This window comes from Muntiacus reevesi, chromosome 1 (genome assembly GCF_963930625.1).
Source record: "Muntiacus reevesi chromosome 1, mMunRee1.1, whole genome shotgun sequence".
Taxonomy (NCBI): domain Eukaryota; kingdom Metazoa; phylum Chordata; class Mammalia; order Artiodactyla; family Cervidae; genus Muntiacus; species Muntiacus reevesi.
In genome coordinates this window covers 197632610-197659408 of record NC_089249.1, presented here as the reverse complement: position 1 = coordinate 197659408, position 26799 = coordinate 197632610, and the positions used below count along the sequence as shown (strand labels likewise).

The following is a 26799-nucleotide window of genomic DNA, read 5'->3' as shown; positions in this document are numbered from 1 at the left end:
ACACTCAGGGAAAACTGGGTGAGGGGTTCATGGAAACTGTCCAGAGCCCCTTTGCAATTTTTCTGTAAAGCTAAAATTATTCCAAAGTAACAAGTTTATTTTTTTTAAGGTTTAAATGAAAGCGAATATTAGGAATCAGGCCCTGTGAACCCAGAATTTGAACTGAGGCACGGTGGCCCCGTCACAGGACCACTATGGGGATGATGTACATAATGTCCCTGAGAAGACCACCCTCCCACCCCCACATCCCCTCACTCACCCTCGGATGCCAGGAGCCAGCTCAGCTGGGACTTGCCACATGGGTAGTATGAGGGACTGGGCAGCCCCAGAGCAGCCAGGGGGAGAATCCGCTTTCAAACCCACTTTATTATCTAGTCTCCGGGCTAAAAACATGCCTTCCTTCCACCCTGTCCACCCGGATTTCTACCAGCCTGGGGCTGACGGGTCTCAGTGGGGTTCTGGGGGCCCCTCCAAGGGCGCACTGGCCTCTGCCTCCCCCACGGAGGAGGCACTACAGCGGCGCCGGGAGGTGGCTCGGGTCAGCAGAGCCAGCCTCCGGGAGCGCAGCCGGGCCTGGACAGCCCAGATCGGGGTCTGGCGGCCGGACAGCGAGGGGTCTTCCTCGTCCCTGTAGCTGTCGACAGTGGAGTCAGAGCCGTCCTCCGTGCCGGCCACTGACTGCTTGCACATGGGACAGGAGCGCCGGACAGCCTGGGAGAACCAGGGGTCGATGCACTTGCAGTGGTAGGTATGGGAGCAGGGCAGGACCTTGAGGCGGTCGCCTTCCTCGTACTCATCCAGGCAGATGGCGCAGAGGTCGTTACACCTGGTGAAGGTGCGCACCTGGGCCCTCTGGGTGGCCTGTGCCTTGACAGCCTGCCCGCTGGCCCGCCAGCTCCAGAGCCAATGCCACAGGCGCCGCAGGACAAAGACAGCGCTGGTGAGCAGGGCCAGGGCACGGCCCAGCACCCAGGAGACGGCCAGCACCGGGTGGCAGTCCAGGTCCGCGCGGGGCGGGTAGTCGGGCAGCAGGACGACGTGGGCTGACTTGTCACAGCGCATGATGACCCGCAGGTCCTGGGAAGCAGCCTCGCCCACGAACACCGAGGGGATGGCGATCTGCTGCCGCAGGTCCTCATACACGTGGGCCATGCGCACCAGGTCGTCGGAGCGCACATTGTGCACAATAGCCGCCTCGAAGCCGGCCCGCTGGGCGTGCAGCACCTTGAGGTCGAACGTGCAGTCGTATCGGCGGATCAGCACGATGGCGCCCAGGGAGCCGTTGCCCAGCAGCGGGCCCTGAATGGGATGGCATGCGTTGGCTGGCTTGGCCTCCATCAGGTAGCCTCGCATGCCCCCGGGGGCAAGGGGCGCCCCGAACAGGGCTGGCAGATCCTCAAAGTCCACCGTGCTTGAGTTGCCATCCAGCACGACCCGCACCACTGCCTGTGAGGGAGCGAGCAACCCCAGCAGGATCAGCGAGATCCTGACTGCCCCCAGGGCCACAGCTGGCTGTTGCCGCCCCATGGCTGGCCCGTCCTTCTCCGGCTGCAGCGTGGAGCTAGGTCCCGCTGGGGACCGCCAACGGGAGGCCTCTGGGCATCTCCAGGGCCTCCCAGGGGACCCGTGGCCAGGGAAGGAATGGAGGTGAACTTGAAAGGGCGGCTCAGAGGCAGTTGAGCAGAGCAGTGGGGACCCTGGTGGTCCTACACGGAAACGGCTCCTGGGGGCAGCCAGGCTCGCATTCTGTCCTTGAAGGCTGGTCCCAGGAGGAGATGACCTACCCAGGCAGCCTTCCTGGCAGATGACGCTGAGACCAGGAGCCCCCAGGGTTCTAGATGCCCCCAGCCTCTGTGACATCGTCCTGTTACATCCACTCCCTCCACCCCCTGCCCAGACAGATTTCCTGGGGCTCTGACCTGGGGGCTGGGCAACCTTGGAAAAAAACTTCTAGAAGTCTCAGCACACCCCTAGCTCCTGGACCTTGTAAGGGTAAAGCTCAGGGGTACCACAGAGTGGTTTGGCAGCCCACACTCCCCACCATGACGTGAATCCAGCCTTCACACTGACATTCTGCCATCATCATCTCCCCAAGCCTCCTAGAGACCCACTGAAGAAGGGGGTCAATGTTCACCCATTTCGAGATTCCCAGGGGACTTAGACTTGTTCAGGGCACCCTCTGCCCATGAGGTTTTAAAGCCCAAATCCCAGGCCTCCTCTCTCCCTCCCCCTTGCTCACTCTGCTCCAGACACACAGGCCTCCCTGATGTTCTTCCATGAATATACCCAGCACAATCCTGCTCCAGCGCCTATGCATGGTCTGTGCCCTCAGCCTGGAAGGCCCTTCCTCCCCGTGGCCGCCTTTTTCTTACCCTTCAGGTCTCAGTTCTTATGTCCTCAGGGTCTAACCGACGAGATGGGAGGGGTGGAAGAAGTGCAATGTTAGGGCTGGGCTAGCAGGAGTGGGTGGACCAAGTCCCCATCACTGGGGAGACCAGCGGCCCCCAACCTTTTTTGGCACCAGGGATCTGTTTCCAGGGGCTTCCCAGGTGGTGCCTATGGTAAAGAATCTGCCTGCCGGTGCATGAGATGCAAGAGACAAGGGTTCAGTCCCTGGGTAGGGAAGATTCCCTGGGGTAGGACATGGCAACCCATTCCAGTATTCCTGCCTGAAGAATCCCACGGACAGAGGAGCCTGGTGAGCTACAGTCCATGGGGTCACAGAGTCAGACACAACTGAGTGTACACACACACACCCATTTCATGGAATACAAATTTGCTGTGGACTGGGGGTGGGAGGATGGTTTCAGGATGACTCAAGTGCATTACAATTATTGTGCACTTGATTTTTATTATGATTACATCAGCTCCAACTCGGATCATCAGGCATTAGGTCCCGGAGACCACCTGAACCAGCTTTATTCTCTCAGCTTAGATCTTCCTCTCTATCCAGGTCTCCAACTGTCCCTTGTTCCTCATCCAGAGCGCTGGCCATCAGCCTCATGTCCCCTCCCAACTCTTTATCCCAGATCTCCCACTGAGAGTCTGTCACCTGGCTGGGCAGTCTACTCAAGCCCTGAATCACAGCTCTGTCATTAACAAGCTTATGTGAGACCAGGTAAGTCACTGAAGCTGTCTGGGCTCTAGTCTCTAGATCTTTCAGATGGGTGTAATGATGAGCAACGTGCCTCGTAAGGTCGGCGGTCAGAAAATTAAATGAGATGATGCCTGATTGGCGTTCATCATGTGTGTGTTAGTTGCTCAGTCATGTCCGACCCTTTGTGACCCCAAGGACTATAGCCTGCCAGGCTCCTCTGTCCATGGGATTTCCCAGGTAAGAATACTGGAGTGGGTTGCCATTACCTTCTCCAGGGGATCTTCCTGATCCAGGGATTAACCCAGGTCTCCTGCCCTGCAGGTAGATTCTTTACCATTTGAGCCACCAGGGAAGCCCTTAGGGTCTGAATTTTTCATTCTCCCATAACAGACTTGCCTCCAGTTCACAACACTTTCAGTTCATCACCGCATGGCAGTCAAGCATATTTCTAAAGTTTAATCCTCTGGTCCCTCCCATGCTCTAAACTCTCCCATGGCTCCCCCTTGCCCTCTTGATGAAATCCAAGTTCCTTTCTGTGTCTGACACAGCTCTGCATGGTCAAGCCCCTGCCAGTCTCCAAAACCTCAATAATTTTCTTTTCAAAAATTTTACTATTTTTGGCTGCGCTGGGTCTTCATTGCTTTGCACGGGCTTTCTCTAGTTGTGGTGAGCAAGGGCTACTGTTTGCTGCGCTGGCACGCTTCTCATTGCAGTGGCTTCTCTCGTTGCAGAGCACGGGCTCAATGTGGGTGGTCTCCGGTAGTTGTGGCACATGGGCTCTAGGGCACAGGTTCAATAGTTGTGGCACACAGGCTGAGCTGCTCTGAGGCATGCGGGATCTTCCTGAACCAGGGATTGAACTCCTGTCCCCTGCATTGGCAGGCGGATTCTTATCCAACTGTGCCACCAGGGAAGCCCCTCAAAGCAATTCAATGCTCTGAATGCATCATGATTTACTAACCTCTACAACTTTGCAAATGCTGTTCCCTCTGCCGGGAACAGAATTCTCTCTCCTCAACCACACTTCACCAGGATGGCTACTTAATTCTTTAGGTTGTCTCTGTTGGTTTAATACTTTCCAGAGCAGCCCTCAGCCAAAGATAGAGAAGAGACACAGGAGTCAAACAGGCAGAAGTCCATGTGACAACAGAGGGAGAGATTCCAGTGATGTGGCACCAAGGAAATGTCGAGGGTAGCCAGTAACCACCAGACGCTAGGAGGGAGGTGGGAAACAGATTCTCCTTCTCAGCCAGCAAGAAGAAACGGACCCTGCTGATATCCTGATTTTGGACTTCCAGCCTCCACAACTGTGAGGGAGCTTCTGGTCATGGCAGGTGTAGAAATGAATGCACAGTTGGAATCTTTGTCCCAAGGGTCCACATCTGGGTGAGGCCAACCAGACACAAGGTGTCGGCACATTGAGACCGAAGGGTGAGGAAGAATGAAGCTGGAGTGAGGGGGTGGAGAACAACATGCTGGGAATGCAAAGGGCATGTGCAAAGGTCCTGCAGTGAGACTGAGTGAGTGAGTTAGAGTTGAACTGTTGGATATGGCAGGCCGTCAGAGTGGCTAAGAAGAGGGTCTTATTGAAAGATGGGAGAGAGATAGGGGAAGTAAGGACAGGACCCGACCCAAACCTTGAATGTCTCTTGCTTTAGAATTTACACAGACACTGATGAGGAGCCTTAGAAAAGATCAGAATAGAGACATATCTCTCATTTCTGCTCTCTATATTTCTGCACTGTTTGAATCTTCTTACGATGGGAGTGAATTCACTTATGACTCCTGAAATAAAGAAAGTTTTGTGTTTCTGAAAGAACCCTCTGGTTGTTGGATGCAGGGTGGGCTGGAGAGACAAGGAGAGGGGGAGAAGCCACGGAGGCAGCGGGAGAACCAGGGGAAGGACTGGGGAATGGGACAGAGAGAGGATAACATGGGATTATAGCCCTGAATGAGTGAGTGGGCAGGAAGGTCAAAAGGGGAGGCGTCCTTGAATGGAGCCGGTACCATGAGGTGAGAGGCATCACTCTCTAACAATGCCTTCCCCTGGGGCTTACTTGGAGCACGTTTTGTTTGGTGCTACTGTCTTTAATGTCTTTCTGGCGATGGCTAATTTTCCTAAGATACAGGTCCTTGGCTCCATGGGCACTTTTTTTTTTTTTAATTTTCTGACCACACCATGAGGCATGTGGGACCCTAGCTCTCCAACCAGGGATTGAACTTGAGTCCCTCTGCATTGCAAACGCAGAGTCTTAAAGACTGAATTACCAGGGAAGTTCCTTCCCTTCCCCATTGACATTTTGCGGCATCATTTTGTTTTCTGTATCTTTGTTTCTTGTGGGTCCCTTCCCTTTGTGGCAAGTGATAGAGGTTTTTCGTTTATGACTCGACAATCTTTTTAAGGAAAGATAAAATGTCGATCTTTAGAGAGTATTTGGTAAACAAAGGAACAGGTGCACGATAGGGAAAAGTTCAAGACAGAGTTCTCCAAAGATGGGCAGTTAATAAACAGGGTGTATTCGTTTGTTAGGGCTGCCATAACAAAGTACAGTAAAGTCCCCTACACACGAACCTTCGAGCTGCTAAATTTCAAAGATGCAGACGGGTGTTTGCAGGTCATATTGCAGAGCTTAGTTCTGCAATATGTCACGTGTGAGCATCCTCTACGAGTCGCTGTGCTTTTGTGGACTTTGCAGGAGAGAGTAGAGAGTACAGCATCTTTATTTCAAGTCCAGGATGTCTGGAAGCTTCCCTGGTGGCTCAGTTAGTTAAGAGTCTGCCCACAATATGGGAGACCCAGGTTGGATCCCTGGGTGGGGAAGGTCTCCTGGAGAGGGAATGGCAACCCACTCCAGTATTTTTGCCTGGAGAATTCCCTGGACAGAGGAGCCTGGTGGGCTACAGTCCACGGGATCACAGAGAGTTGGACACGACTGAGTAACTAACACTTTCACTTTCACTTTCTGGATGTCCGGAAGCAAGCATAAAAGCAGTAGCGATGCAGCTGGTACTGCTAAGAAGTGCCAAGTGATAATGATGGAAACAAAAGTGAAAATAATTGAGGGAGTGGAGCAACAAGAGGAAGAAGCAGCTGAAGAACCGAAGGGATTTGTGGTGCAGGAGATGGTAAGGGGTTTTGTTGATTTCAGGAGGCTCCGTTCGTTTTTTGAAGCACAGGACCAAATGCAGAACAGTACACGGAAACTGCAACAGCCATTCAGATTGCAATTCAGTAGCTGCCGTGTCATCTATGATGAAGAAAAAAAAAAAAAGCTACTACCAAGACATCGTTGGATTGTTATTTTCAGGAGGGTGGATAGAGTTGAATCCACAAGGAACCAGAAGCTATGCCATCAACGTCAGGCATGAGTGACCCTGCAGCCTGCCCTCTGTCTCCTATCGCTGACGATCCTTCAGCTCTCCCACCTCCCACCTCCTCTAGCTTCTTCAGTCAGTAACTCTTCTTGCCTCTTCACTCGATGCCTGCCCCTGCGTGCCAGCCATTGTATTGTGCTACTGTACTTTTTAAGGTACTGTACTGTAAGATTAAAGATGTTTTACTTTAGGTGTTTGTTTATGTGTTGTTTGGTTTGTGTAAAATGCATTACAGTACCACACAGCTGATTGTATTAGTGAAGTACCTAGGCTAACGAGGGCTTCCCTGGCGGCTCAGACAGTAAAGAATCCACCTGCAATGCAGCAGACCCAGGTTTGATCCCTGGGTCAGGAAGATTCCCTGGAGAAGGGAATGGCAACCCACTCCAGTATTCTTGCCTGGAGAATTCCCTGGACAGAGGGGCCTGGTGGGCTGCACAGTCCATGGCGTTGCAAAGGGTCAGACACGACTGAGTGACTGACACCTCAGGCTAACTTTATTGGACTTACGAGTTCATTGGACTTATGAAAGGGCTTTTGGAATGGAACTCATTTGTATGTAGGGGACATATCGAATCAAAAATCAATCAATCAAAAGGGGACCTCTCAAGATATTTACAAAGTTGAAAGGTAAGAAGCTAATTTTCCAGGGGAGAGGGGAGTCACATGTCCTGACCACATGATCATAGTATCACTGCTGATGAGACTCAGCGACTTCTGGAGTCTCCTGACATCCTACACCAAGGAGGATGCAACATCAGTCCCCTGGGGGATTCTGGGGAGAAACACACAATCCCAGTCCAACCATGAGCTGACATCAGACAGATCCGAGTTGAGAGACCTTCTGCAAAATCCTGGCCAGTGTTCTTCACAAATTTAAGGTCGTGGAAGACATGGAAAGACTGAGGAACTATTCTGGCATGAAGGATGCCAGGCAATGTGATGAAGAGATGAATGAGTGACTCTGGGTGGGGTCCTGGACCAGGAAGGGGACACTCCCAGAAAAAACTACTGAAACTCAAATGAGGTCTGTAGGTTTGTTAATAATATTCTACCTGTACTAAATCCTGGTTTTGATCATCCTAGCAGGCAATATATGACGTTAACAGGAGGGGAAGCTGGGTTGAGGATATGTAGGAACTCTCTGCTTCCTGCCATTTGTTTTTCTACAACTTTTCTGTAAACCTAAAATCATTCCAGGACTTTCCTAGTGGCCCAGTGGTTAAGAATCTGCCTACCGGATGCAGGGAACACGGGTTCTACCCCTTGTCTGGAAAGATCCCACGTGCTGCAAGGCAACTAAGCCCGTGTGCCACAGCGGGAGAAAGCCTGCGGGCAACAACGAAGACCCAGCACAGCCAAAAATAAATAAATAAAAGTAATAAAAGAAAATGAAATTATTCTGAAACAAAACATTTTTTAAAAAGAGGCTTAAGGCACTAAAAAGGAGGAGGAGAGGACGGAGGAGGAAGGAAGAAAAGGGGAGAAGGAACAGCAGGTAGCCCGGAGACAAGGTTTGGGATGCAAGCAGTTCACGTGGGAGGTAACATCAGGATGCCAAGAGGAGCCAGGGAGCATGAGAGGGATGGAGGGAGCCTGTCCAGGGTGCATTCGTGATTAGGTGGCTGTGGCGGGCAGAGGGGGCTCAGTCCCACTGGGGCCTCTGTCGAGCATGAACTGCAAAGTTGCGTGGCTCGAGGGACGAGGGAACTGGGGTATGTACACTCCTGCTCCTGCTGGCCATTGGCTGGGGGCTTCTGAAGGGGATGGCATGAACTCTTGAGATGCTCCTCACCTGCCCTGAGCAAAGCAGGCTCAGGCAGAGCATCTGAACTGGGATCCCAGCCAGCAGTGCAGAGAAAATGGGGAAGACCCAGGGTATCTGGGCCAGCCACTAACAGCTGATGAACCTTTAGTCCTGCTCTGACTGATATGGCAGCCACCAGCAACCTGGGCTTACTTCAGTGCATTAAAATGAAACATTTAAAAATTAGCATTAAAACATTAAAAACATAAAACACAATAAAAATTTCCTTCCTCACTCATACATGCCACATTTCAACTGTTCTGTGGCCACCTGTGAGTGACCATGTTTGGTGGCACAGGTCTGGAACATTCTATCGGTCACAGAAAGTTCTACTGGACAAGCCCTGCACTAGAGGATTTTAAGTGAGATAGTGGCATAACCGACTGAGGAACTAGCAAATCCCTTTGGCTGCTGAGGGAAAACAGCTGGTTGGGAGTAAGAGTGGAAGCCAGGAGTCCAGGAAGGAGGCAAGAACAGTCATTCAGGCTGGAGGTAATGGAGGCTCGGACTAGTGCAGTAGCAGTAGGGGACATAGCTGCCTAGAAATGGCATCACCGGTAAGTCCTGACTCTTTGGATACAAGAGGTGAAGGGAGAGAAGGAAGGACAGATGAGATCTGTCTCAGATGTGAGTGTCAGGTGGAGATGGGGTCTCAGGAGGGAAAGTCAGTTCAAGTGCAAATGCTGAGCTTTGCCTCGGTGCCCTGGGACTGAGAGGTCAGGCAGAAGTCTGGGCTGGGCGGTTGGGGGGGTGAATGGGGGGCATCCAGTTGGCAGCTGTACTTTTAACAGTGGAAGCCTGGGTACACACAGGAATCTGGGCCCTCGGGCCACCCTGGCCACCAGCCCAGCTGGCAACCGCTGGGCCATGATCTAACTTGTCAGGCGGAAGCCCAGCCCCGTCCCCAGGCTTGAAGGCACAGCTTGCCTAAATGCTAATAAGTTTCTCCTCCAAATGGTGGCGGGTATGCGCGTGTGTATGTATGTGTGTGTTTAATTCTGGAATGAATTTAATTCTAATTCCACCGACTTTGGGGATGGGAAACAGCTGTCTTAATGAGTTAAACAGTGGGTTTAAAATAGCGAGCATCTGTTCGCCGTCTGAGCTAGCACCCGCCAAGCCTCCTCCAAGGCTCTGGGGCTCACAGTCTGGGGGGCTCTGGGGATGGTACAGGACATGGGGTTAGCAAGTCCAAGAAGCAGTTTTAAAGCTAGCCCTGCCACTACTCCTGGGACTTCTGCTGCTTCATCTGTAAAAAGCAGGGGCTGTTTGGGATGTCCCCGGTGGTCCAGTGGTTAAGAACCCACGCTCCCACCTGCAGGGGATGTGGGTTCAATCCCTGGTCACAGAACTAAGATCCCACATGCCCCAAGGCGCTGCTAAAGAACAAATACATAAAAGTTTTAAAAGCTGGAGCTGTTTATCCACCATGCTGAGGCACACCGCTGAGGACGGCTCAGGCCAGTCCTGTGGGGCGACAGACCACAAGTGCATACCCCCAGAGCTCAGAGGCCTCCTGGATCTGAGGCCCGAAACTCTCCGGGTCTCAATTTCCTCATCTATACATGGAAATAACAACATTACCCAGCGCAGGAGTTCTTTAAAAATTTAGATGAATTAAGAGTTTCCCTGGTGGTTCCGTGGTAAAGAATCTGCCTGCCAATGCAGGAGACTCAGGTTTGATCCCCGATTCAGGAAGACCCCACATGCCGCAGAGCAACTAAGCCCAAGCACCACAACTACTGAGCCTGTGCTGTAGAGCCTGGGAGCCACAGTGACTGAGCCCAAGTACCTAACTAGTGGAGGCCACACACCCTATGGCCCGCGCTCCATAATGAAAGAAGCCACTGCAATAAGAAACCCACGCACCGCAACTAGGGTAGCCCCCATTCACCACAGCTAGAGAAAAACCTGAGCAGCAACTAAGACCCAGCACAGCCCCAAATAAAGTTTAGATGATTTATGACACATGAAGTGTGTGCTCAGAATCAGGTGACAGTGAGCATTATGTAAATGTGTAAAAAGCTTTCTAAGTAAATCAATGTATTGTAGAAATTCAGAGAAGAAAAAGAACCAGAGAGAGGAAACCACGGGGTGATATATACCACAGAGGAGACTGGGTGGAGCTGGTTTAGGCAGGGAAGTCAGGGAGGTCAGGGAGGACTTCCTGGAGGAGACGACTTTTTCCTTTTTTGGCTGTGCTGGGTCTTTGTTATCCTGTGGGGTGCTCACTGTGGTCCATGGGCTTCTGTAGTTGCAGTGTGTGGGATCCACATTCCCTGACTAGGGAACAAACCCAGACCCCCTGCATCGGGAGAGTGGAGCTTTAACCATAAAGCACCAGGGAAGTCCTGAGGAGGTGACTTTTGAGCTGAGACCTAAAGGAAGAGGAGGAACTGCCCATGTGCAAATCAAGCATGGAGCATTCCAGGCAGAGGCAATGGCAGGTGCAAGGGCCCTGTGGCAGGACCATGTGTGGGTATTCCGCAAACAGCAAGAAGGCTGGCACAGCAGGAAGAGGAAAGGCCAGAATTGGAATGGACCTGTAGGTGCATTTTGGAATTTAAGCTTTATCCTGAAGGCACTGGGGAGCCACTGGGGCTTCCAACTCAGGAAGGAGTGAGATATTATTATTAAGTGAGATATTATTAGGTCCCTACTGGACACCTGGCCCTCATGCAGAACCAGAGCTGCTCACAGCCAAGATGTGAGAGAGACACTAAGACGCCACATGCATTTATCCCAGTTTGACAGAGTATAGCCCACGGGTGACATTCCTGACACAGACAGTCTGGGTTCGAGTCCCAGCTCTGCCACGCCCCAGCCACACAGCCTGTCTTCCACCTCCCCTCCTTGGGACGGAGTTGTCTCCCAGGTGTAAATATATGCTCCACCCCCAGCTTTGCCCGTCCTGTCATCACATTTCCCAAATTTAAACTAACTTCTTAAAATGTGAAATATACACCTACCCTGCATTTGTGCTTAGTAGCTTCAGTCGTGTCTGACTCTTTGCGACCTACGGACTGTAGCCCGCCAGGTTCCTCCATCCATGGGATTCTCCAGGCAAGAACACTGGAGGGGGTTGCCGTGTCCTCCTCCAGGGGATCTTCCCCACCCAGGGATTGGCAGGTGGGTTCCTTACCATTAGCACCACCTGGGAAGCCCCTAGTGACCCAGCAATTCCACTCCTAGGGATTTGCTCAGGAGCAAGACTGAGAGCAACCTCAAACTGGAAACCACCAAACTGTCCATCAGTAGGCAAACGGATAAGCAAACCAGGGTCCGTGTGAGCCAAAGAACGTTCCTCAGCCGCGCAGAGAAATGAAGCACTGAGGCAGGCAATGACAGGGGAGCCAGAAAGAAGAATGCTACCCAGAAAATACAAACTAGTGCAGGGTGACCCAAATCAGACAGGTGGTTGCTTAAAAGGGGGCGGGGCTAGAGGTGGGGAGGAGAGGGAGTAGGGAAAAGTTACAAAGGGCCCCGAGAGAAACCCTGGGGTGATGTGCACCCGCCCGAAAACACACCCCACTCACATCGTGAGTGCTTGTATTTTACTGTATGGAAACCATACCTCGTGCGTAAGTAAGAAAGCTATGGTGTTTCCAGTAGTCATGCATGGATGTGAGAGCTGGACCAGAAAGGAGGCTGAGCACCGAAGAATTGATGCTTTTGAACTGTGGGGTTGGAAAAGACTCTTGAGAGTCCTTTGAACAGCAAGGAGATCAAACCAGTCCATCCTAAAGGAAATCAACCCTGGATAGTCATTGGAACGATTGATGCTGATGCTGAAGCTCCAGTACTTTAGCCACCTGATGTGAAGAGCTGAGTCATTGGGAAAGACCTTGATGCTGGGAAAGATTGAGGGCAGGAGGAGAAGGGGATGACAGAGGACGAGATGGTTAGAAGGCATCACCGACTCAATGGACACGACTTTTGAGCAAGCTCCCGGAGATAGTGAAGGACAGGGAAGCCTGGTGTGCTGCAGTCCATGGGGTCACAAAGAGTCGGACACGACGGAGCAACTGAACAACAGCAAACGATAAAGCTATAAAGACGAATGAAATAACCAACAAACACCAAAAAAATAAAAAGGGCAAGCACTTGGCACCGGAGTGCAAGGGGCACCAGCCAGGCTGGAAACTTCCTGGGTGGCTGTAATGGGGGAGGGGGAATTTAGGAGAAGTTTCCTGAGGCTACAGTCCAGGGCCACAAGCTTACCTCAGATCCCCATCCTCCCCAGCCTCGCCCTCCACAGCCTCCATCCCGGGAAAGGAGACTTGCCAGCCTGCACTTCACCCAGGCCCCGAAAAGTAATTTCTTAACGTTTTGCTCTCCGCCAACGAGACACAAGATTAATTATGGCCATAAACACACTGGGCGCCACCTAAATATTTCATAGATTTGTGCGTGCACGCGCACACACGCAGTTCTCTTGTTTTTTAATATTTTGTTTTTAAAGGAGGCTGCAAGGGGACACGGGGGAGTTTGCCCTCCCCTCCCCCTCACCTTCCATCCTCTCATGTCCTCCCTGTCTTTCTTCATTCCTTCCCCTGCTGGAGAGGTCTCAAGGAGATCGGGAGATTTTGCTCTGGGTTCAGTGGAGGAATGAATTTCCCTGGCTGCCTCCTTGCAAGGTGACAGCTGTTTCAGGAAGATGTAGGGGGTGGCAATGGGTCTGGGCATGACCTTACACTTGGGAGGAGGGGAACTGGAGGCCCCTATGTCATTATGGAAAGCAGCCATGAGTCCCCTCCCCCTTCCAAAAGGATCAATCAACACTCATTTATTCATTCAACAGATGTTTCTTGGGGCTGTAGAATGCGGCAGTTTAGAACACACACTTGAGATCGGAGAGATCTGGCCCAACTGAGCCTTGACAATTTCCTGGTTGTGTGATCTGGGGTGACTGTCTTCACCTCTCTGAGTCTCAGTTTCCCATTTGCAAGACAGAGAAAATAATACTATCCTATATCATACGGCTGCTTCAAAGCTTAAATGAGATCTAAAATCCTTATAATGTTCTCACTGTGGAGCCAGGTATACTACAGAAGGTGCTCAATCAGTTCAGCTGTGATGAGGAGGGTATAATTACTGTTTGTTGAGCTCTGGGCTCTGTCCTGGGAGCTGGGGATGGAGCATCAAAGAAGAACAATGGTTACCACCCCCCCCCCCCCCATGCTCAGAACTTATTCCTTCTTTTTTCAGCCCTGCACTTTACATACAAAGGCTCAAAGCCATGAAATGGTTTGGTTAGGGACTCCATGCAGGGTATAAATGAAGGAACTCAGAGATGCCCCCAGTGACCTCAAGACTTCTTTTTTTGTTGATGGGGAAACTGAAACACAGAGACGGGCAAGGAGGGTTCCCATTCCTTCAACTCTGAGCCCAGCCTTGGGTCTCAAGAGGGAGCCCAGATAATCTCCTATCACATCCCTGCCCATCTTTGGCACTGCAGCATCAGGAGCTGCCTGCTTGCAGTTTACCAAATGTGACAGTATCTTGGCCCCATTGGTCCAGCCTGAGCCAAGACAGACCCAGGACAGACCCAGGCCCCGCCCCCTCAGGGCTCATGTCTCGGGGGGAGAACGGGCAACAAGCAATAAAGACCGTAAATAACTGTGTGGGGTGTTGGGAAGTCAGTGCTATGAAGAGAACAAAGAAGCAGGGAGAAGGTATATTGTGTCAGAGTTGGAGGAGGCTGAAGTTACAAGCAGCTCATTGAAGAGGTGGTATCAGAGCTGACACTTGAGGGAGGTGAGGGGCAGAGCCATGTTGGGTCTGGGGAATGGCATTCCAGGCAGAGGACACAGTCCATGCAAAGGCCCTGGGCAGGACTGTGCCTGGTGTATTGGAGGAACAGTGAGGAGGCACGTGTGTCTGGAGCAGAGTGAGCCAGGGGAAGAGAGGGAGGAGGGGAGGGCAGGGAGGGAAAGGAGCAGGTGAAGTAGGGCCCTGTGGGGCACGGGGAGGACTTGAGTTTTTACCCCAAGGAGGTGGGACCCTGGAGGACCAAAGGTGGAGGAGGGGAGGAGCCTGATAGGTGCTCACGGGCACCCTCTGGTAGCTGAGGGGAGGACAAGAGGTAAGAGGCGAGAATGGAAACTGAAAGACCTTGGAAGAAAAGCTGTGACCAACCTAGACAGCACATTAAAAAGCAGAGACATTACTTTGCCAACAAAGGTCGTACAGTCAAGGCTATGGTTTTTCCAGCAGTCATGTATGGATGTTAGAGTTGGACTATAATGAAAGCTGAGTGCCAAAGAATTGATGCTTTTGAACTGTGGTATTGGAGAAGACTCTTGAGAGTCTCTTGGACTGCAAGGAGATCCAACCAGTCCATCCTAAAGGAAATCAGTCCTGAATATTCATTGGAAGGACTGATGTTGAAACTGAAATTACAATACTTTGGCCACCTGATGCGAAGAACTGACTCATTTGAAAAGACCCTGATGCTGGGAAAGACTGAAGGCGGGAGGAGAAGGGGATGACAGAGGAGGAGATGGTTGGATGGCATCACCGACTCAACGGACATGAGTTGGAGCAAACTCCAGAAGTTGGTGATGGACAGGGAGGCCTGGGGTGCTGCAGTCCATGGGGAGAAGAGTTGGACATGACTGAACTGAAAAGGTGAGGGGAGGGAGGAGGGTGGGGGAGCTGAGGTTTAGCCCAGGTGGCCTGCGAATGCATCTCTGAAGAGGTGAACTTTGAGTTCTGAGTGAGAAAATCTAGGGTTAGAAAGAGCATTCCAGGAAGAGACCGCAGTCAGTGCAAAGGCTCTGAAGCAGGAACAAATGTGATCTGTGTGTTGAACATAATGGAGATGGGGTGAGGTGGGGGGAGGGATCTGGGAGGAGGATAAGATTCTGGACCAGGAAGAACCCTGTGAGCTCCCGGGAGTTTCTGTTCTATTCTAAGGCAATGGGGATCCGTGCCTTTGAGAAGGGAAGGGGCAGGATAGGATGTATAACGTGGGAGGCAGAATAATATGTCCCCAAGGATGTCCTCATCTTAATGTAACCCATGAATGTGGTCCCTTACATAGTGTGGTGGGGTGAATAGTGTCCTCCCCCAATTCATGTCCACCCAGAACCCCAGAATGTCACCTTATTTGGAAATCACCTTTCAGCAGGCGTAATTAGTTAAGGATGAATGAAATCATCCTGCATGTATGGTGAACCCTAAATTCAATGACTGCTACCTATATAAAAAAGAATAGAGACTCAGCCATTAAAAAGAACGAAATCATGCCATTTGCAGCAACATAGATGGACCGAGAGATGATCATACTAAGTGAGTCAGAGAAAGAAAAACATCGTATGATATTACCTCTGTGCAGAATCTAAAATAATAATAATAATAATAACTTATTTAGAAAGCAGAAATAGACTTAGAAAACAAAGATGGTTACCAAGGGGGGGAAAGGAGAGGGACAGATTGGGAGTTTAGGATCGACATGTATGCACTGCGTTATTTAAAACAGATAGCCAACAAGGACACACTTATAGCACACAGAACTCTCCTCAGTACTCTGCAATAAGCAAAACAGGAAAATAATTTGGGAAAGGACAGATACATGTACACGCGTATCATTGACTCACTTTGTAGTAGAGCTGACACTAACACAGCATTGTCAATCAACTGTGTGAGTGCGTGTGTGTGCGTGCCTGGGTGCTCAGTCACCTCCGTCAGGTCTGACACTTTGTGACCCCACGGACTGTAGCCCGCCAGGCTCCTCTGTCCATGGAATTCTCCAGGCAAGAATACTGGAATGGGTTGCCATGCCCTCCTCCAGGTGCTCTTCCTGACCCCAGGAATCGAACTCATATCTCCTGCGTCTCCTGCATTGCAGGCAGGTTCTTTACCCACTGAGCCACCTGGGGAACCCCGTAATCAACTATACTCGAATGTAAAATAACAATTAATAAAACAAAAACAAAAAAGAAGAGAGCATAGAGACGCAGACAGAAGACCACCCCATGAAGATGGAGACAGAGACTGGAAGAATGTTCCGTCAAGGAACAGCTTGTGTATTTCATGTGTATTTCACTACAGTAAAAATATTTTTATATTTAAGAAGCAACACTATGCTCGGGGGTACTGGGTTTTCTTTTTGGGTGATGAAAATGTTTTGGAACTAGAGAGGGGGGGATACAATATTGGCAATATGTTAAACGCTGCCAGATTGGTTAATTTTGTGTGATATAAATTTCACCTCAATTTTAAAAAGGAATAATAAAACAAAATAAAACCCCTTGCTTTGGGTGCCCTCCCTGCTGACTTTCTGATGCAGATGCTTCCAGAGCTGTCTCTGCCTATGTCATAGTGTCCCCGACATCAGTCCACAGCTGCTCACATAGCTGATTTCATCCTTTTTCACGGCTGCATAATTTTCCCTTATCCAAGGAGCAGGAGTCACCCACCCCTGTGGTGGGCTTCTGGCAGTTTCCAGTCAACTGCCCTTCAGTCAGCGCTCTCAGTCACTCTGCAACGGGGGCAGAGGCTAAGTCTGTTTTTGTTGTGGTGGTGGTTTTTTTTTTTTTTTGGTCACACCACATGCCTTGTGAGATCTTAGTTTCCCCACCAGGGATCAAACCCACAGTGGAAGCTCAGAGTCTTAACCACTGGATTGCCAGGGAAGTGTTGAGTTTGGCTTACTATGAATTTCCCTGGATGCCACCCACCCCTCCCTCTCTTTCCAGGTTGTTTGTTCCTTATTCTTCTGCCCTCGAGCCAGAGTGGGTGGCCAGGGCTCTCTTCCTTGGCCTCCATGCCTCCACTCTGCTCCCCTCCAACTATTTCCTAGAGGGATCTATTTATACATAAAGGGAACCACAACCCTCTCCTGCTCAACATCCTACCAGGGCTCCCTCAGTTCAGTTCAGTTCAGTTGCTCAGTCGTGTCCGACTCTTTGCGACCCCATGGACTGCAGGACCCCAGGCCTCCCTGTCCATCACCAGCTCCCGGAGTTTACTCAAACTCATGTCCATTGAGTCGGTGATGCCATCCAACCATCTCATCCTCTGTTGTCCCCTTCTTCTCCCTCCCTCAATCTTTCCCAGCACCAGGGTCTTTTCAAATGAGTCAGTTCTTCACATCACATAGCCAAAGTATTGGAGTTTTTCAGCTTCAGCATCAGTCCTTCCAACAAATATTCAGGACTGATTTCCTTTAGGATGAACTGGTTGGATCTCCTTGCAGTCCAAGAGACTCTCAAGAGTCTCCTGCAACACTACAGTTCAAAAGCAGCAATTCTTCGGCACTCAGCTTTCTTTACATTCCAACTCTAACATCCATACATGAATACTGGGAAAACTATAGCTTTGACTAGATGGACCTTTGTTGGCAAAGTAATGTCTCTGTTTTTTAATATGCTATCTAGGTTGGTCATAGCTTTACTTCCAAGGAGTAACTGTCATAATTTCAAGGCTGCAGTGACCATCTGCAGTGATTTTGGAGCCCAAAATATAAAGTCTCTCACTGTTTCCATTGTTTCCCCATCTATTTGCCATGAAGTGATGGGACCAGATGCCATCATGATCTTAGTTTTCTGAATGCTGAGTTTTAAGCCAGCTTTTTCACTCTCTTCTTTCACTTTCATCAAGAGTCTCTTCAGTTCTTCTTCGCTTTCTGCCAGAAGTGTGGTGTCATCTGCACATCTGAGGTTATTGATATTTCTCCCAGCAGTCTTGATTCCAGCTTGTACTTCCCCCAGCCCAGCATTCCTCATGATGTACTCTGCATATAAGTTAAATAAGCAGGGTGACAATATACGGCCTTGACGGACTCATTTCCGGATTTGGAACTCCTTAGTGCCCCTTGGGAAATGGCAACCCACTCCAGGATTCTTGCCTGGAGAATCCCAGGGATGGGGGAGCCCAGTAGGCTGCCATCTATGGGGTCGCACAGAGTCGGACACGACTGAAGTGACTTAGCAGCAGCAGCCCCAGTGCCCCTTGGATAAAATGCAGTCCTCCTCACCATCAGCCCTCCCCGCAGCAGCCAGAGGGCGCCCTTGAGCACCTGTCAGGCCCCATCCCTCCTCCAGTCTTGGCCCTCCAGGGTCCCACCTCTCCGGGGTAAAAAGCCCAAGTCCTCCAAGTAACCCACAAGGCTCTGCACCACCTGCCCGGTCCCTCGCTGCCCTCCACTCCTCCCTCTGGATCACTCTACTTCACACAGGCTCCTCGCTGCTCCTCCAGCACACCAGGCTGGGTCCTGCCCCAGGGCCTTTGCACATGCCAGCACCTCTCTGCCGGGAGGGCTCCTCCCATTCACCCCCTTCTCCAGGCAAACTCCTGATTTTTCAAATCACAGCTCTAGCCTCATTTCCTCATTCCAGACTCACTGAGTGGGGAGAGGGAGGTGAGGGGTCTGGGGGAGAAGATGGGACTCTCCAGGGGAGAAAGCAGACAGAGATGGGAGAGGAACGGGTGAGAAGCCAGGCTTGGGGAAGGTGAGTTAGAGGCTGAAAAGGATGCTGGGCTGAGAGCTGGGGCAGCTGGTTCCCCTTGCGTGGAGCTCCCACTTTCCCATCAAGGCACTGGCTCTTACACATCAACACTCGCCAGAGACGCGGGAAATATTTTCTCTCTGCTGACACTTTTGGCAAAATACAAATCCTCCAGCTTTTTTTCGTGCAAAAAACATGTCCATCAAAACCGTCCCCGCAGTGCCTGCAGGAGAGAGAGGCCGCTGGATTTGGTCCGGGAACTGCGGAAAGGGCTCAGGGAGAGAAATATGCAATGGGCCTCATCATCTCTCTCTGCAGCCAGAGGGCGACATAAAAGCAGTGAGAATGGAAGTAAAATAGTCCCTCCACCCCCGACCCCCTCCCCCATTTGCTGAGTGCTTGGTCAGGGCTGAAAGCTCCACTATCTGTAGTTGCTCCATGGGTCTCCATAATGTCACAGTTGTTATCTCCACTTTTCAGATGAGAAAGCTGAGCCAGAGAGGGGAATACACCTCCCCAAGGTCACACAGCAGAGCCAGGATCTGAATGCATAGGCCACTCTACTTCTCAGGGATGCATAGAAGAGCTCCTTCCCAGAAGGCAGAAGAGAAGAAAGGTAACAGAGATCAAAGGATCAGCATATGCAAAGGTTTCAAAGCAGGTTCCATTCCACAGCTCCAACTGTAGCCAGCAGCCCTCAGCTAAATCAGTCTGTGACTGTGTGGTGCCTAGACGGAGGTATACAAGTTGGGTCCCTCAGCCACAGTGGTGATGAGGACAGGGTGTTCCTGGTTTCCCCCAGCTGGCTGGTCACATCTTCCCTGACTGCCTACATTACCTTTGTCGCATCCTAGTCCCCACAAACCCCTAAATCAGGGGTGAGTGTGAGAGCAGCAGCTGTGCATCCCTAAGCAAATTGCTTAACCTCTCTGTGCCAGTTTTCCTGTTGGTTAAAATAGACATAAAAAAAAATCCCTAACTCCCAATTAAAACCATGACTGTCCCCCAAACACTTGGCACACAGTAGGTGCTTATAAATGTGGACTATATTTAGGCAAGTGGTTTCTGACCAATGACTGGGGTGGGAGAGGACATCTTCCTCCCTCCCACCCACCCACCCAACTCAAGGAAAAGTGCAACCTCTAGAAAGACAGCAGGAAGGAGGCTTGGGTCCTGGAATCCCAGCTGCCGCCTGTTCCCGTGGAGAGAGACTGACTTTTCTAGAACGTCGCCCCTCCTCCCTGTTTCCATCCGGAGCCAGCACTGCCGCATAAATCCCGCTTTACGGCTGTTATTGACGGGGAGCGGGGAGAGCAGCCCTAGCAAGGCCCAATTAATTTTCCCGTCTGGCATCTGTGCCGGGTGAATTTCTGAGCTCCTGGAGGGAGGGGGGCAGAGCCAGCTGGGGATGGGCCAGGCTGAGGACAAGGTTGTGAGCAGGCCAGGGTGTTCTAGATTCTCCCCACCCCAAGGGGCACTCTTCAGGGAGCTCCAGATTCTGGGTCCCAGGCTTTGGTCTGGAAGGTAGGATAGGTGGTGGTTATTCAGTTGCCGTTGTGTCTGACTCTTTTGCAACTCCATGAACTGCAGCCTGCCTGGTTACCCTGTCCGCCACTATCTCCTAGAGTTTGCTCAATTTCATGTCCACTGAGTTGGTGATGCCATCCAACCATCTCATTCCTCTGCCACCCTCAACCCTGAATATTCACTGGAAGGACTGATGCTAATAAAGCTGAAGCTCCAATCCTTTGGCCACCTGATGTGAAGAGCTGACTCAGTGGAAAAGACCCTGATGCTAGGAAAGACTGAAGGCAAAGGAGAAGAGGTAGGATAGGAGTTATCTCTAAATTCAGAGTAAATGCTGCAATTTTTAACTAGAATGAAAATGAGGGCTTCACCCAAGAAACTCACAAGAGGTGAAAGAAGGAGTCATGCAGGTTTCTGTTGAAACATCTCAGCAGCAGAGACCATAGCTGGTACTAATGTCCTGGGGCAGGACCATGCCTGGTGTCTTGAAGGAACAGCCAGGAAGCCCATGTGTGTGGAGCTGAGTAAGCAAGAAGAGGAGGAGCTGAGGGCAGGGAGGGCACGGGGCAGGTCCTGCAGGTGGGCCCGGGGGGAGGATTGGGCTTTTACCCCCAGGGAGGTGGGAGCCGTGGAGGGCTGTGGGCAGAGGAGGGGCGGAGTCTGCCTCTGGTACTCACAGGCGCCCTCTGGCTGCTGTGTGGGGAACAGTTCGGGATCTACAGTGAAAAACAAAACTCAGTTGTTAACCTTTGCCTGTCCTGGGCCCCGGGCTGTGAGCAGGAGGCCTCCTTACTCTTTAAAAGAAAAATCAGGGGACTTCCCTGGGGCTTCCTAAGTGGCTCAGTGGTAAAGAATCCGTCTGTCAATGTAGGAGACGCAGGTTCAATCCCTTGGTCTGGAATGATCCCCTGGAGTAGGAAATGGCAACCAGCTCCAGTATTCTTGCCTGGAAAATTCCATGAACAGAGGAGCCTGGCGTGCTATAGTCCATGGGGGGGTCCCAAAGAATCTCACACGACTGAGCAGGGAACCAAGATCCTTCATGTCATGGTGTGTGGACAAAATAAATAAATTTTTTCAGAAAAAGGGAAATCAAAAAAAAAAAAAAAAAGGAAAATCAGTGTATGTAGGAAGGTATTAAAGCACTCTTACTGAAACTTTCTGTGATGATAGAAATGGTCTGTATCTGTCATGTCTGATGTGGGAGCCACCAGGGGTGGTGTGGCTTCTGAGCAGCTAAGGCGTGCAACTAAGATGTGTTCAGTGCAACTGTGGGACTACATTTTAATTATCTAAATCTACTTTAAAATTGTAGTAAAATACACATAACATAAAATTTACCATTTTAGCCACTTTTAAGTGCAGGGTTCAGTGGCATGCAGCACATTTACATCATCATGTGACTATTCCTGTCATCCATCTCCTGGACTTCCTCATCTTCCCAGACGGAAACTCTGTCCCCACGAAACAGTGAAACTCTACCCCTCCCCCAGCCTCTGGCCCCACCATCTATTTCCTGTCTCTATGAATCTGGTCCTCACATTAGTGGAATTGTCACTGGATTATTTCTCTGAGCATTATGTCCTCAGGGTTCATCCATGTTGTAGCAGGTGTCAGAATCTTTTTCTTTTCTAATTTTTACAATGTTGTGTTAGTTTCTGCCATACATCAATTCGAATCAGCCATAATTACACATATATCCCCTCTCTCTTGATCCTCCCTCCCCTCTCCCCATCCCACCCTTCTAGGTCATCACAGAATGCCAGACTGGACTCCCTGTGTTACACAGTAACTTCTCACCAGCTATCCATCTTACACATGAGAGTGAATATATGCTGGTGCTACTTTCTCCATTCACTCTTTTTAAGGTTGAATAATAGTCCATTGTATGGATGGACCACATGTTGTGTATCCATTCATTTGCTGATGGACACTGGGGCTGCGCCCTAATGCTGCTGGCAACATGAATGTACAAGTTTCTGAGACCCTGATTTCCATCAAATTTTACTTTATTTTGATTTAAATTTAAATAGCCACGGGTAACTAGTGGCTACTGTTTTAGACCAGTGTGGCTCTAAAAGGATTCCAAAATGACTTTTAAGAGAATGAATTTTCTCTCTCTTCAGTGTCATTCAATACCCTGTCTGAGCCAACAAATGATGATTTATAATCCACCCATACTTATCATGATCCCACACTACAACCTCTTGTCCAAAGTGGGACACAGCCCAACAGCTCTGGAAATAACACAAGAGCCCATGTCCAGGATGAAGTCTCCTAGGCCTACAGCCTTCCCTGCCCCAGGGGCAGGTGGTCTGAACCCCACAGGTCTAGGGATAGCAGGCATTATGTCCTTAGCCATCCTTTCTGGCTGTTGCTACCCAGTCAGCCCTGCCTGCAAGAGCCCCAGTGCAGCCACACCCCACCCTATGACCCTGAACCTCATTAGAGTGGGACTTACAGAGGCTGGAAGGTGAATGCAGAGTTCCCTGTATATTACTTGATATGCAAAGGAGCCCTGCAGGAAATGCCTAAGTGAAAATGTATCAGTCAGCTATTGCTGTGTAACAAAATACCCACAAACACAGCAGCTTCAAAGAACATAACTACTATCTCACAGTTCCTCTGAGTCAGGAACCCAGGCATGACTCAGCTGCAATTTTGGTGTCCCTGGGTCAACAGTTCACCAGAGGCTCAGTTGGAGGAAGGATCAGCTTCTAAACTTCTGCAGTTATTGGCAGGACTCATTTCCTCATGGCTGTAAGCTTGAGGTCCCTGGCTCCTTGCTGACTGTCAGCAGGATGTCGCTCTCAGCTTTTAGAGGTCACACACAGTTCCTTGCCACATGATCCCATTCATAGACTATACTCAAAATGTCTGTTTGCCAGTAAGAGTAAAGAAGAGTGGCAAGTCTGCTAGCAGGAAAAAAAATCTTAAATAAGGAGCATAATCACCAAAGTGACATCCTGCCACCTCTGCTGCACTCTATCACTTAGAAACAGGTCACAATACCTACCCACACACAAAGGGAGGGGGCCACACAAAGGTATGGGCGTCAGGAGGCAGAAACCATGGGAACCAGCTTAGGGTCTGTCTGCCATAGGAAGCAAGAGAAGCTGCAATGGCTCTGGGCGCTGAGGGGTTCCTGGGAGAGAAAGAAGGAGAGGAGAAGGAGCTGAAGGTAAGAGAAGATTGTGAATTGGGAGAAAAACATTACATTCCACACACGTTTTTGGTGTCCCTTTTTTGCCCAGTCTTGTATGCAGAAAATAAACAGCCTTGAGATCTCTTAGAGCAGTACCAGTGCTCCCAGCTTGGTGTCATATCTGCTGTGAAGGGTGAGAGGGATGCATCGGACCCTGGGGGAGCCCAGAGAAGGTCCCTGATCCATGATGGGAGGGTCACCAAAGGTTTCCTGGAAAAGGCAGCCTCAGTGCTAGCCCCCAAGGATGAGACAGAGGCAATGGGTGAGATGGGGGAGTGTATACTGGGAGGAGAGACCAGCAAGTGGAAAGATCTGGAAGCCTGAAAGAGAGCAGAGTAGCATGGTCATGGAAATGGGTGGATGGATGAGCCATCACTTTGACTCTAAGGGAGGTAATGCCAAACCCATTGTATAGATAGGGAGACTGAGGCTCAGAGAGGTGAAATTGCTTTCTCTAGGTCACAAGACTGGGAAGAGGAGCAGTTTCATTTGTCAAATGGATATTCGAGGTCCTTCTGTGCTCTCACATCCCATCTCTGAGATCCCCTTTATAACCTCCAGATTAAAAACAATAACAATAGTACTAGCATTTGTTGAGCACCTTCCTATGTGCTAAATATACTACTGTAAATGCTCTATATACATCAAGAGTCAGCCTGGAGTCAAAAGGTGACCCAACACCTGTTTTGCAGGTTTTTAAATGGTTGGGGAAGAGAATAAAAGGATAATATTTTGAGACACACCAAAATGACACGAAATTCAGATTTCAGTGTCTATAAATAAAGTTTTATTGGCACAGGGCCACTCCATTCATTTGCAAGTCATCTATGATTGCTTTGAATAACAATGGCAGAGTGGATTATATGGCCCACAAAACTGAAAACATTGTCCTTCGGGCCCTTTACAGTAAAAGTTCCTGCTGTTTATGTACTAACTCCTGGTAACAGCCCTGTGAGCTAGATGCTATTGCCTCCCTTGTTTCTACAGACAAGGCACACAGGGCTAAGGGGCTCGCCTAAGGTCACGGTGGCCAAGCAGGGGTTTGAACCCAAGTCTGTTAGATTCCCTGTATGGTGCTCTCGGCTCTGTGCCAAACCTAGCCATGCCCTCTAATTCAGCTCCTGACACCTGGGGATTGGAAGTATGTGGTTCTAGCTCTTTCTGCCCCCAGTCTGGGGAGGGGGTGGCAGTCAGCAAGCACCCAGGCCAAGCTTCCTGATTCCACCCACCAGTTGGGACTACCCAATGTGTGCCAGGTCACCCCAATCATGTCAGACTCTTTGCAACCCCATGGACTGTAGCCCACTAGGTTCCTCTGTCCATAGAATTCTCTAGGCAAGAATACTGGAGTGGGTTTCCATAGAATTCTCTAGGCAAGAATATTGGAGTGGGTTTCCATGCCTTCCTCCAGGGGATCTTCCTGACTATCCAGAAAGACAGCCAATTCAGAGCAAATCAATTAAACAAACTCCATGCTGGCTGCTGCCCTGTTTTTCTGACCTCAGCCAAAAGGCTCACATTCTGGCCCCGGCTGACCTGGGCAGAGCTCAGAAGGAGCTGCAGGATCAGGAATCCGTACACAGAACTCTGACCCGGTCCCCTGGGGGCTGTGATATGGGATTGTGTAGTCCGATCCCCCTCCCAGGAAGGGAGAAGGGACTGCATGAACACGGGGAAAGGATACCCTGTGAAAAGAGAGTCTGTTCTGTAGATGATGAGTTTCTCAGTGTGACTGAGAGTGTGAGGGGAGCAGAGGGAAAAGAAGGCTATAATTTGCTCATTTGACCTGTCAATCAAGTGATGAAGGTTGCTGTTTCTTTGCTGCATGCTATTTGAGAGATCTGACACCTGAAAAAGGAGTGTCATACTGCATGCTCTTCCTGCTGGGCTGAAGCCCGGAACAATATGAAGTTAGACGTCTTGCTGTAGACTTCTTGTTAGGCCCTCTATGCAGAGCCTGAGAACAGAGCAATGCAAAGAAAGCAGAATAGAGGCAGAAATGAGCTGCTGGATTCAGCCACACCTGAAGCTCGTATCCACCCGGTCTTTCCACTTATGACCTGGGCATTTATTTATGTATATGGCTTATGCATCATAACTAATAATGCTCTCATCAAATATTACCTGATCTCCACCTTCTAGATGATGGAAAATTAGATTATTATTCAGCAAATTCCAACGGATCCCCAAATTCTGCAGGAGAAATATACTTTCCTGACCCACTGATAGTGTGTTGATTCTGAGCTGAGGAACTAAGAAGGACTGCATGCTTCAGCACGCCCCCTTGTGCTACTGCATTTAGCCATGACACAAGGACGTCGTGCTGTGTTCAGTCGTGCCTGACTCTGTGGCTCCTTGGACTATAGCCTGCGAGGCTCCTGTGTCCATGGACTTCCCAGGCAAGGATACTGGAGTGGGTTGCCATTTCCTAATCCAGGGAAATATGTCTTGAGTAGTCATTACTCCAAAGAAGATAAACACATGGACCAGATCTGGATACAGTTCACAGATTAGTACTGAGCCCAACTGACCTACAGAAATGCAGATAAGAAATAAATGCTTGCTGCTGTATGTCAAAGAAATTCCATGGATGTTTGTCATGCAGCAACAGCTGACTACTACATGAGCACATGACAGGACTGCACTTCCTGGCTTCTATAGTTGTTGGATAGGGTGGGCTATATGACAAGTTCTGGCATACAGATCTGTGACCTGTGTCACTTTCAGGCCAGAGCATTTATTGCTAGTAAGGGACCCTCCAGAGTTCTCTTTCTTTCTGAAACAGAGGCTAACAATATTCCACACAGTGGCTGCTCCATCAGCCCGCAATCTTGAGTCAGGTGACATGAGGCAGGCCCCCGCAGTCCAAAAAAACCACAGTGAATATACAACATGAGTGAAGACTAAATCTTGGATGTCATTAACCTCTGAGACCCAGGGGCTGTTTGTTACTGCAGCAAAACCAAGCTTACTCTAATACAATAAGAATGGGAGCTTTTTTGATAGTTTGGGCAGAAAGAGGTGATGTTGATTCTAGATAAAAGGGAAGACTCCAGGTAACGATGATCAAGACTTTTCTATGGTCCAGGTACTACATTCAGCACTTTTCCTGAGTGCTTTCATTTAACCACATACTGAGGACTTTCCTGGTGGTCCAGTGGTGAGGACTTCACCTCCCAATGCAGGAGGTTGCAGGAGGTTTGATTCCTGGTTGGGGAGCTAAGATTCCACCTGCCTTGAGGCCAAGACAGCAAAACATAAAACAGGAAATACTGTAACAAATTCAATCAAGACTTTAACAATGATCCACATTAAAAAAAAAAAAAAAAATCTA

The 26799-nt window shown here is 50.0% G+C and overlaps 1 protein-coding gene across 1 annotated transcript; it reads right to left on the bottom strand.

Moving 5' to 3' along the window:
- Positions 1 to 447: 447 nt before the first annotated feature.
- Positions 448 to 12544, bottom strand: ZNRF4 (zinc and ring finger 4). The gene is made up of 2 exons (XM_065919123.1): positions 12501 to 12544; positions 448 to 1864 (listed from the first exon to the last, which is right to left on the bottom strand). Exons 1-2 carry the CDS (start codon positions 12542 to 12544, stop codon positions 448 to 450), a joined length of 1461 nt encoding a protein of 486 aa, XP_065775195.1.
- Between the last annotated feature and the right edge of the window lie 14255 nt (positions 12545 to 26799).

Excerpts from the sequence above, each read along its gene's own strand:
- ZNRF4 (XM_065919123.1), bottom strand. The coding sequence starts at position 12,544 with ATGGAGGCTGTGGAGGGCGAGGCTGGGGAGGATGGGGATCTGAG. Across the intron at positions 1,865-12,500 it reads GGGGAGGATGGGGATCTGAG|GACGATGTCACAGAGGCTGG; the intron begins GTAAGCTTGTGG and ends TGGATGTAACAG.